Source organism: Oreochromis niloticus, linkage group LG13 (assembly GCF_001858045.2).
Source record: "Oreochromis niloticus isolate F11D_XX linkage group LG13, O_niloticus_UMD_NMBU, whole genome shotgun sequence".
In the NCBI taxonomy this organism is placed as follows: domain Eukaryota; kingdom Metazoa; phylum Chordata; class Actinopteri; order Cichliformes; family Cichlidae; genus Oreochromis; species Oreochromis niloticus.
In genome coordinates, this window is record NC_031978.2 from 28068483 (window position 1) to 28079209 (window position 10727).

Consider the following 10727-nt stretch of genomic DNA (forward strand, 5'->3'; position numbering starts at 1 on the left):
ATACATGGTTAGTATAAAATCAAGAACAAGATCATCCCTAGTAATGAAAAAGAGCTTCAGACTACATCACACCAAAACTTCAGTCTGTGGAATGAGAATGGGTCCTAAATTAAATTGTACGTTCGGGGGTTTTTTAGCTTTGTTTTCTGACCTGACACTTTCCCCATCTACCTGCATGTGTTACTTTTACAACCTTCATTATAAAAGATTGGGACCTGATCCAAATTTTAGACAGCTGACTGAGAACACCCAGCATCTTCTGTCAGTCTTTGGTTGGATTCCCTACTTGAAGTCATCTGATCCTATCATTTAACCTGTCAGCTCTCCTGTTTGGAGCATGCTTCCTTTTAGTCAACCAGGTGCTGCAGCTCATTAAAGTCTGCATATTCTCTTTTAAGCTAACACGTATTTGCATATTTAGATTTGTGCAGATATTCATATTAGAAATGCAAATTACAAGGTGATTCCTTGTTCCCTACCACCACTTGATTTAACAATTTGTTTTCAGCTATTTAAAAAAAAAAAAAAAAAAGTGTAAACAAATTTCACACAGGAGGCAGCACAGAGGTCCACAATAGAGCTTTATTTTGTCATTCATCAAAATAACAAACTTAGTATCTCTGCAAGCTACTGTAACAAACTCATCAGAAATAAAACAGAAAATAAGAGTCCCACACAGGTACACCTATTTACACCATGGTTTCTGATACATGTTCAGTCACCCACATCTTATGATTGGGGGCAAACGCCACGCAAGACATGAGGCAGTCAGGTCCTACATGGTGCTGTGCTGGCTCTAACACACACGGCCTATGCAGTCAGATGGGTGAGCCGGACAGTACAAGGCTAATCTAATTTCGAGTACCATTGTGTGTACTTCAAAATAGAAGCCTTTGATCCCACTCAGTGCTTTTATTTTAATGACAATGCACATCTGATGTGAGCTTTTCTGAACATTAAGAGGCATTGGCTGATGCTCCTCAGTGCTGTGGGAGAGGGGGTTAACAGGGGGACTTAATTGGTAAACATCTCATGTATGCCAAGCAACACGGGGAGAAATTTAAAAAAAAAAAAAAAAAAAAAAAAAAAGCTATCAAAACTGGAGCATCCTGTCTTCAATACAAAATGGGAATTATTACAGGGTATACAAACTCAACAATCCATAACTGAAAACAAGACAATTTTCAAATATGGGTGATAGTAAATTTTATTGGAAAAAAAAAAAAAAAAAAAAAACCCAAAAAAATATACAACTTGGAATGGATTACTTGACCCTATGGCCATTTAAAAAGAAAAAGAAGAGTAGTGAGTAAAACATTAAAAAGCATGGTAAAATTAGTCATTTTTCTGGTATATAGAACAGCAGATACAAAAAGAGTTTGTACGAGTACCTAGGAGATACACCCGTGTCATTTTTTTGCAGTAGTGCAATGCTGAGATTTCCATATATACTTTGTCCGTAGTCCATGCAGAGTTTCAACTTCTCTACATCGTTTCCATGCCAACAGTGTTGCCAAGTGACAACCAGCTGACAGGTTTCCAATGTCACCATGCGTGGAGGGGGCCCCGAGCACATAACAGGAAAATTCCAAGTTCTCCAGCTTCCAGGGGCCTCCACGGCATCTGGTTGTATGACCGTTCTGTCACTCCAAAACACCATGACAGCAAAAGAAAGGGACATGGGGACAAGAGCCTATGCAGTTTACATGCAGTTCCTTTGGACAGCAGAAGGGGCAGGGATAATAGGGGCTATTAAGATTTTACAGATAAATTACACAAAGAAAAAAGGCAAATTTATATACGAAATCTGTACAAGGCCTTCACTTCGCCGTCATCATTTGTACGAACTCTGCAGGGTTGAAGAGAAAAAAATAATAAAATTTTTAATTTAATTTTAAAAGTCGCCCAAAATGTTTACAAAAAAAAAATATATAGATTAGAGAACCAGTACCAACCTTCATAGTTGACCTGTCCATCCCCATCAATGTCTGCTTCTCTGATCATTTCATCCACCTCTTCATCAGTCAACTTCTCACCAAGGTTTGTCATCACATGGCGCAGCTCAGCAGCACTGATGTAGCCATTCCCATCCTGAGAAATCAGGTCAGTCAGTGAGCTCCCCCTTCTTACAAACTACAGTGCATATGTACACTAGAACTGCAGGGTGCATTTACCTTGTCAAAGACACGGAATGCTTCTCTGATCTCCTCCTCACTGTCTGTGTCCTTCATCTTCCTGGCCATCATGGTCAGAAACTCTGGGAAGTCTATCGTTCCATTTCCTAAAGAAAAAAAAAAGTTTAAAAGCAGCACATTTGAGCTACTGACATCCAGCACAGTGACCGTGTAAACAGCTGGCAGCTTTTGAGGTTTGATTGAGTTCTCACCATCAGCATCCACTTCATTGATCATGTCCTGCAGCTCCGCCTCTGTGGGATTCTGGCCCAGAGAGCGCATGACAGTGCCCAGCTCTTTGGTAGTGATGGTACCATCTCCATCCTTGTCAAAGAGTGAGAAGGCCTCCTTGAATTCTAGTTGCAACAAAGAGAGTGGGCTTTTTAGTGAGGGAAAAGCCACACCTGTAAAGCAATCTGCAACAACTGGCAAGACACCACAACATCACAAAGCCCACTTTTAAGAGCAAGCTCATAATTTTATCTTTAAACGTCCGTATAAATCAACTCCGACATACTGATGAGACCCTCACGAGTTCCAACTACAAGTTTACGGCTAAACAAGAGCAGCGACCACAAGGCCGAGCAGCAGAGGGCAAAGTTGGGCTACATCAACGACAAATGACAGCCCTGTGCAGCTTTGGTGGAGCCCTGAGGGATGACGAACAATGACACACTCATCAAGCTTGATGAGGCCAACGGGCAATGTGTAGTGGCGTGCAGCAGCTTGTCAGTGTCATGAAAGCTATGAACCTGCCCTGCCATTTCCAGGGTCAAACACATAGGGCAACACCCTTTTTTGTTCTGACAGAGAAGGCCTGCTGTGCACAGCAGGAATATCAACAGGGACTGATTTCCATGGGGCAAGCCACAGGTCATGCGGGAAGGTATGAGGAAGCCACTAAGTCGTATGAATCATCATTACAGACTTTACAGGCCTGCATTATTTACATTACACCTTATTGTAGCATACCAGCGCACCAAGCCCAGTTTACTACCACAAATGTTCTTGTAGCACTCCCATTTCATGAGTAAGTAACTCACACCATATGCAAGCATGTAAAGGTGAGCACCAACAGCTCACCAGAACGCACAGCTCTTTTAGATTACATCATTTATTACATGGCAACCATGAAAATGCAAAGTTTTCCATGAGGGAGTCCTTAAGCGCTCCAGTGCCAGTAAGCAACAGCGGTTTCTTTCATTCCAGTTTTATGACCAGCAGGTTGCTCTGTGGAACGCCTTAAAAGGCAAAAGTATAAATCCACTGCAATGGGATGCAAAGATCCATAAGGCAGGCCACTTGCAGTTATGAGGAAAAGTAGAAGATCAATGCAGCCATGTCTTACCAGCAATCTGCTCTTCTGTAAGTTGATCAGCCTGCAACATACAGGAACAAAAACAGTTTTTAGTATGCCAGACAAAAAAAAAAAAAAAAAAAAAAAAAAAAGTGTAAAAAAAAAAAAAAGTATATACGCCCCCCTCACGTTGCTTTCCTGCTTAAAAAAAAAGCCCCCCAAAAAACCAATGCGGGTTTACGTGGATTCTCTCAAATTTACAGCCGCTTTTTGGCACAGCTGCTACAGCTGACGAAAATTATGTTGCTACACAGGAATATTTAGTACTACCAGTAAATTTGCACAAAGGCATTTTGTTGACGGCAAACAATCACTTTTTGACCTACAGAAGAAGAAGAAGATCGCCACACATTGGCAACTGTGCGAAATATTGGAGCGATCTTCGCAGACCCCCAAATTTGCGGTATATAATGAATGACGTACAATTTGGCGGTAAATGTCAGCTAGGCAGAGCCGCGCTTAGCTAGCTACCATTACATGCCGGTTCATCTACCCAAGACAACGCCATACACGTTTAGCACAATGAGTGACTAATAAAGCAACTTCCACAAGTAATACCACGTTTGGCAAATAGTCACAATACAGCTTACTCGGTTAAAGGGTACTACTAGGTGGGACACTAGATAGAACGCAGCTGAACTGCCATAAAAAGCAACGTTATTGGGACACTCACCGCACATGCACCATTTTAAGTGTAAATGCGCAAACGGTGCTCAAAAGACGTTATACTTTCACTCAGACTAAACAGTAGCTTCCTCAGACAGGTTAGTTTTACCTAGCTACTGACAAGAAGACGTTTACTCGGCTAGCAATGCGGTAGTTAGAGCGGGCATTTTTGAGTTACGTTTTATTTCCGTTCATTCCGACCGGGAAAAAAAACAACGGGTTAGAGGTTTACGAACGGATCCAACCTGCAAATTAAAGCCAGTCTTAGTTCCCTTACCATTTCGATGTAGATGTAGTGGCTGGTTCACGACAAATTCGTAATAAACCTAAGCCGAATAAGCTTCGAAAACCCAGCACTCTCTATGAACACACTGAAACAGAAGCAACTGGACTCGCCTTTAACGGCTGTTCTAAACTCCTCCTCTTTTTTAAATATCAATCCGCCAACTCGCCTCTTCTACAGGTCCCTAATTATTTTTTTTTAATTATCGCAATGGCTATCTAGACAGTAAGAACAAGAAACAAGTTAAACATTCATGTATGAATGCTGTGAAGGTTTCGACTCTGATATTTAAAATCACACCGCGTATCCCCTGCGGTCTACATAACGGCGGATTAATACTTTCTGCTACTGCGTGATGGGGCACAAGATGTAGACGAAAGAAATCGCGCTTTCTGATTGGTGTGTTTGTACCTGCAATGCGTCACTCCCATGGTCTGCGCTGCCGCTGCATCTTATCCATAGACATCCCAGTCAGTGCCACAGGCACAGCAGACAAGCTTGTTGCATAGTGTGTATACATATGGGCAACATCTTCAGAGAGGCACAATAACACAATTCTGATAAGTAATTAGCTACCAGTAAGAAAAATTATTACTTGTAAATGAGCTAGCACTGACCCAGTTTGTGCTTCTATTTATTCTATTACTGCAGTTTTCTCATTTCTGATTGCATTACTTATGTTTTATTAGTGTGCTGATAGCCATGCTGTTTTAAATGGCTGTTACAAGGTTGCCCCAGACTGATCCTGTGTTCCTCCTTTCTGCTGTGCAAGTGTTCATCACTTTGAATTTTATGCATAATTAGATGCAGCGTCAGGGATGGAGTGTTTGGGTCTAATCGTTAGCTGTTACAGCTCGTGCATGTGTGCGAGTGCGTGCACTGTGCACATTTAGATGTGTAATATGTGAGTGGGTCTGTTGCTGTCAGATGATGCTCGGGTCTCGTGCTGCTGCTGGTGTGGATGGGAGTATCTGATAGCCTGATTGCTTATGCCTGACTGCTCTCCTGTCTCCCAGTGACCACCTGTCTCTGCCCTGGCCCCATGGGAGACGGCGAGGAAGAAGGTGGAGGAGGGTGGACAGAGATGTGTGAGGAGAAAGATTTGAAGAACAACTCTGGGAATGTACTAGAATCTCCAATGTGCCTAAACAGCCTCAACCCCCTGCCTTTCTCCCAGTTCTTCATATTATTAGATACGAATGTCACACTATAAGCATAAGCAGAATTTGTCACATTTATATGGAAGAAATGATGACCCAGAGTGCTTTCCGCTTCCATCTGGGCTGTTTACAGAAGTGCTGTTGATTGTGCCCTGTGAGCCGCTGAGCAGCCTCAGAATGAGCCGGCCAAGCCCTCTCTACAGTTTCAAAACAAAAAGTAACTAATCTGAATCGTACTGGATTCTTTTCATTTACCTGTTTTGTTATTTTCCCGTATTGAGGTTTTTGTCACTGTGCAGATTACGCAATGCCAGAGGTGGCGGCACAGAAGCCTAAATCGGTCACAAGAACCAGTTAAGCTGATGCATGTGCGATGACTGTACACGGAGGTGTATGAATTCACTTTGCGTCTCCTTAAAAACCCTTGGCAAACAGGACAATGTGGACTTTTATGCACTTTTGTCAATGCCGCAGACATTTAACTGCTTTTCAGCTCACACGTTATTAAGGAACGTCAATGGGGAATTGCTCTAATAAGACCTTTTTAGACACAATGGTACACTGTTGGGCCATAGATATTTCAAAAACATAATAGGTTTCCACTTCGGCCTCCTGCCCTGGTTTCTATAGCTACACTTTATCTAACGTGCAGTATCGGCTGTTTGATTGGTTGATGACGTGACTTTCTATGCCCCCCCAGGTCTCAGAGGACCTTGTTCCGGGTCAAAGGTATGTACAGGCTGGATTTTAATAAGGATTGGGCATACTGGAACTAAAGTGGTGTTACTTAATGGTCTATAAAACTTGAAACCAGGCTCCATGATGTAAGCCAAGGAGGCTTTAAAATGAACACTAGGCTTAACATGGAACACTATACAGTATTTGTTGCAGGCCTGTTTTGGCATTATGGATGATGGGTATCATGTTAACTCCGGGGTATTATTTTATTTATTATTTATTTAGTCGCTCAGATTAGTCACAATGCTCAAACCACTGCAGGGCACTAGCACATATTACGTCTCCCCTCTTCTTATCAGCTCTGTGAATATGTAACTGCCTCACATATTGCTTTCTTATCAAACGCTGCCCAGCCCAGAGCTTGTTTTCTTTTTATAATACTGCAATTTTCATTACTGTACTGAAGGGGTCAAAGTTCGCTTTAGTTCAGTGGAAATGAGCTCAAAGTCAGCCCTCCATCTTCATTAATACATTGCCTCCCCCAACACGTTAATGCTCCTTCCTACTGACAGCAGTTAGCTTTAGAGTGGGTGGATCGATCCAGATATCGATGGTATGGATACCAATGCTGCTACTGGTACTGGAATGATACCAGTACAATAGGATGATACTTTGTTTCTATCCTCTAAATTCAGTATGTAGCCCACTGAATTGTGTTAAATTAACTATTTTATTAGAAATGCTATTTATAGCCTAAACAACAGAAGCTGACCCAAAGTGCTTTAAGAGACAGCCATTTACATCCTACATGCCAGTCCTGTGACACACTGGTGATCTCTCTAGACTGTACTCTGCCTCTCGCCCTATGGTAGCTGGCATAGGCTCTCAAACAAATTAGCTTCCAAGCAAGTTGTGCGAGGACTTTGAGAGATGTGGACCGCGGGTGTCAAATATGAGACGATGTTTACCTATGTAACCGAAAGACGCAGGTGCCATTTTTAATGGATGAGGATTTGTAATGCACCTGCTGCTCCAGTGCCAAGTGAGAGGATCGCCTTTCATGGCAGAGAATGGCTGTTAGCCGTGTGTCAAGCCAGTAGTGAAAAGAGTTTTTACATCGTGTCAGCAACGTGCACATGCGGCGCTGCACCTGTTTGCTTTGGAGAGCGTGTTAGAACATCTGAATGCAACTGCTTATGTATACATGCAGGGATGGTCAAACAGCAGGGGGGAAGGGTGTGTCTTGTGCTTGTATGTATTTTATTTTACCTTCTTATGAGAAGAAAATTCAAGGGGAAAACAAGTATCTCCACAAGGTGTCTGAAATAGCTTCACTGTTCCTTAGCACTGATTCTCACAGTATGTGGCTCTCTGCTGGAGGGATGGAGCACCATTTTTGCATAAGGCGTCACATCTTTTAGTGTTTTGGTGAATTCTCTCCTAGAATGGGAGGCAGAGCCTTCACCTTTCAGGCCTCTCTTCTGTGGTGCCAGCTACTTTTAAGATTAGGCTTAAACTTTCCTTTTTGATAAAACGTAGTTAGCGCTGGAGCAATGACTCTGAACCCTCACTAAGTTAAGTCTAGGCTTCTGATGATATAACGAGTGATTCTTCCTGACTCACCTTTTATTGCTCACTATGCATATCCACCACTTTGCACTTAATCATTAGTTACTATTAATCTCTGGCTCTCTTTCACAGTGTATCTTCTGTCCCGTCTTCCTCCCCTCACCCCCAACCAGTTGGCAGATGGCTGCCCCTCCCATTATTGTAGGGTCTTTATCTTACAATATAAAGTGCCTTGAAGTGACTGCCATGATTTGATGCCATACAAATAAAACGGAACTGAACTGCATGAAGATCTCACTGGGTGTTCAAGCGGGTTGAGATCTGTAAAGATCATGACATATGGGAGGGACCACTGTTAGCAGGATAGAAAGAGAAAAAGGTGACTACTTGGAATATCTCTCTATTGTTTTACAACATATCCCTCTAATTAAAACCCTCCCATGCCATAGGTACATGTCACTGTACTCTGACCCCTTGTTAGGAACAAGGGTTTGGGTTTTTCCTTTATTCTGTCACCTGTCAGTACATCTGACCAGCCTCTGCAAATACTTCCTGATTACTAGCAATAGCTCCCAGCACACAGTGGCCAGACATCTGGTCCATTCAGTAACGCTGGAAACCACTCCCTGTCAGCAAGAATGGCTTTATAGCCATTCAATAAGGGTATTAGCCATATAAGGTCTAACAACAGGCTAGCCGCTCATGAGTCAATCCCATAGGGCACTCTGGCCTACCTGTTACTGAGAAAAGACTTGTTTTCCAAAATTACATCATGAGGCAGAAATGATTAATGGCTTCAAATCGTATAAGAGGATTTGGTCTGGGCCTGCGATTCCCTGCCTATTTCAATCATGTTGTGATGAAATGGATATAGTGTTAAGCATGCACTTAGTTTCCTACCCCCCCTTCCCGAAACGTGTTGCTGTTTGTGAAGCCTGGCACTAAATCAAGTGGAATGCACCCCCCTCCCCCCAAAAAACAAAACCTGCACATGCTAGTAGTTTTATTTGATAGGATCTGAAGGACAAAACCACTTACTGGCTGTCACTACAGTCACTACTGTTTGTCTTTACTCGCTGGCTTTTTATTTTCCCTCCTGCAATTCCCCCACCCGCCCGCCCAAACGCAAACTCTTTCCTTGACTCTGTCTAACTCTGTCCTTCTTCCTTCCACCCTTTCTCTCACTGGCTTGCCTCCAGGTTGTCTGCTGCAGAGTTCAAACACTGCAGCCTTCAGCAGCACATGAAACAGCACTGCTTGGAACCATCCAGAAATGTGGCACTACAAAGCTCCGATGCCAAGGTGAATTCATCCTCACCGGGTGCTACCCGTGCCTTTGCACAGGGGTCGCAGGGGTCAGGAGCTCAGCTTGTTGTCTGTGCTTCTTTCTTTCCAGAAGTTCCCCGTACAAATGTTCTGTGTAGTGTGGGTGTAATCTCAGTTTACTCTCTCAGTCAGCTCTGTAGAAAGTGAAACCAGAGGAGCATCACAGAGGTTAGGCAGGGGCATTTTTGTGCACGAGCACCTTCTCTGGTGTGCAAAAGAAGTAACGGGGTAGAGAGTTGCAGCAGCTCTCGCGTCCTTGACCCTTGCTGGAGTGCGGGCCAAGTCTGTCTCCGCAGTGGCAGGGACCTGCAGGGCTGCCTCGCTCCGTGCCCCCTCTCAGATGATCTCATTCTGCAGGGGGTAGCTCTCTCCGCTGCATGCTGCGGCCGCTTCCAGATGAAGGCTGCAGAGCAGGTGTCAGGCTGTCTGTGTGTGCGTTTATGTGAAGCTGTGGGAGTGCTGTTTCTGCTCAGACCCAGCTCGTAAACAAATGTGATTGAGCCAGTTTGTGTGGAAAGTCTCAGCTCTGACCCCTGGTGGCAGGAGCAGGAATTGCATGATGCGTTGTGAAAGGAATACTAATTAAATGCAATTCTGGAAAATAACTGTCTATTTCGCCAAGTGCTGTATAAAAATATAAGTATGAGATTACATTTAATTTCCATTAAGATGAAAAGATATAGTTAATAAACAGTCAGAAAGTGAGCATTAAGCCTGTAAGTACTTATTTTATTTCAAGTACACTTTGTGGACAATACTTTGGAACTTTTCCTGAAGGTTTTTACAAAACTTTATGTACATGCAGTTTTACAGAGTAAATCTTCTTTCAGTTCAACACATTAACTAACAAGCATACTAATCTTTTAACTGCCGATTGGTTGAGTAGGTGTGGTTCTTTGTTACAGGCAGCAAAGATTAAACTGATACAGGACTGTTGTGGTTGTTTAAACTGCCCACTTGTTTAAATAACATAAAACCCATGTCCCCAAAGCCTGACACCCTTATTACCATCCATGGCATAAAATACATACTCAGCTAAAATTTAGACTTTTTTGACCAGCACTATCCTGCTTATATGCTAATACATAATGAGTTCTTTTACTCTGAAATTACACTCATAGAATTCAAATTTAACTTACTTCCATGAACACTGTGAATGAAGAAAAGCTCATTTTCACTTCTCCTAACTGTGCAGACAGGCTGGACAGAGTACTTCTTCCACCACAGTTCAGATGCTTATTGATAACTTAATGACATCTCCTAATTAACTGCTTTAATTAGCTTTGAATGATGCACTAATTGTAATTATTTCAATCTTATGTGTATTTGGCAACTATAATGGCTAATGTCCTCTTTTCCCACAAAGTCCTTGATTTGAGAATGTGAGCAACCCGCCTATATTACCTTTAAATGTTTAAGGAAACGCTTCTTTTCACTTATTGTTTTTCCTGTCTTCCTTCTCTCACCCCAACTGGTCACGGCAGAGAGCCGCCCTTCCCTGAGCCTGGTTCTGC

General features: G+C 42.8%; 1 protein-coding gene across 1 annotated transcript; it reads right to left on the bottom strand.

Annotated features, from left to right (window-relative positions):
• Window positions 1–562: 562 nt before the first annotated feature.
• Window positions 563–4610, bottom strand: calm2a (calmodulin 2a (phosphorylase kinase, delta)). Its single transcript, XM_003452322.5, has 6 exons — window positions 4475–4610; window positions 3523–3553; window positions 2387–2530; window positions 2175–2281; window positions 1956–2091; window positions 563–1849 (listed from the first exon to the last, which is right to left on the bottom strand). The coding sequence occupies exons 1-6, from the start codon at window positions 4475–4477 to the stop codon at window positions 1821–1823; spliced, it is 450 nt and encodes a 149-aa protein (XP_003452370.1). The 5' UTR covers window positions 4478–4610; the 3' UTR covers window positions 563–1820.
• Between the last annotated feature and the right edge of the window lie 6117 nt (window positions 4611–10727).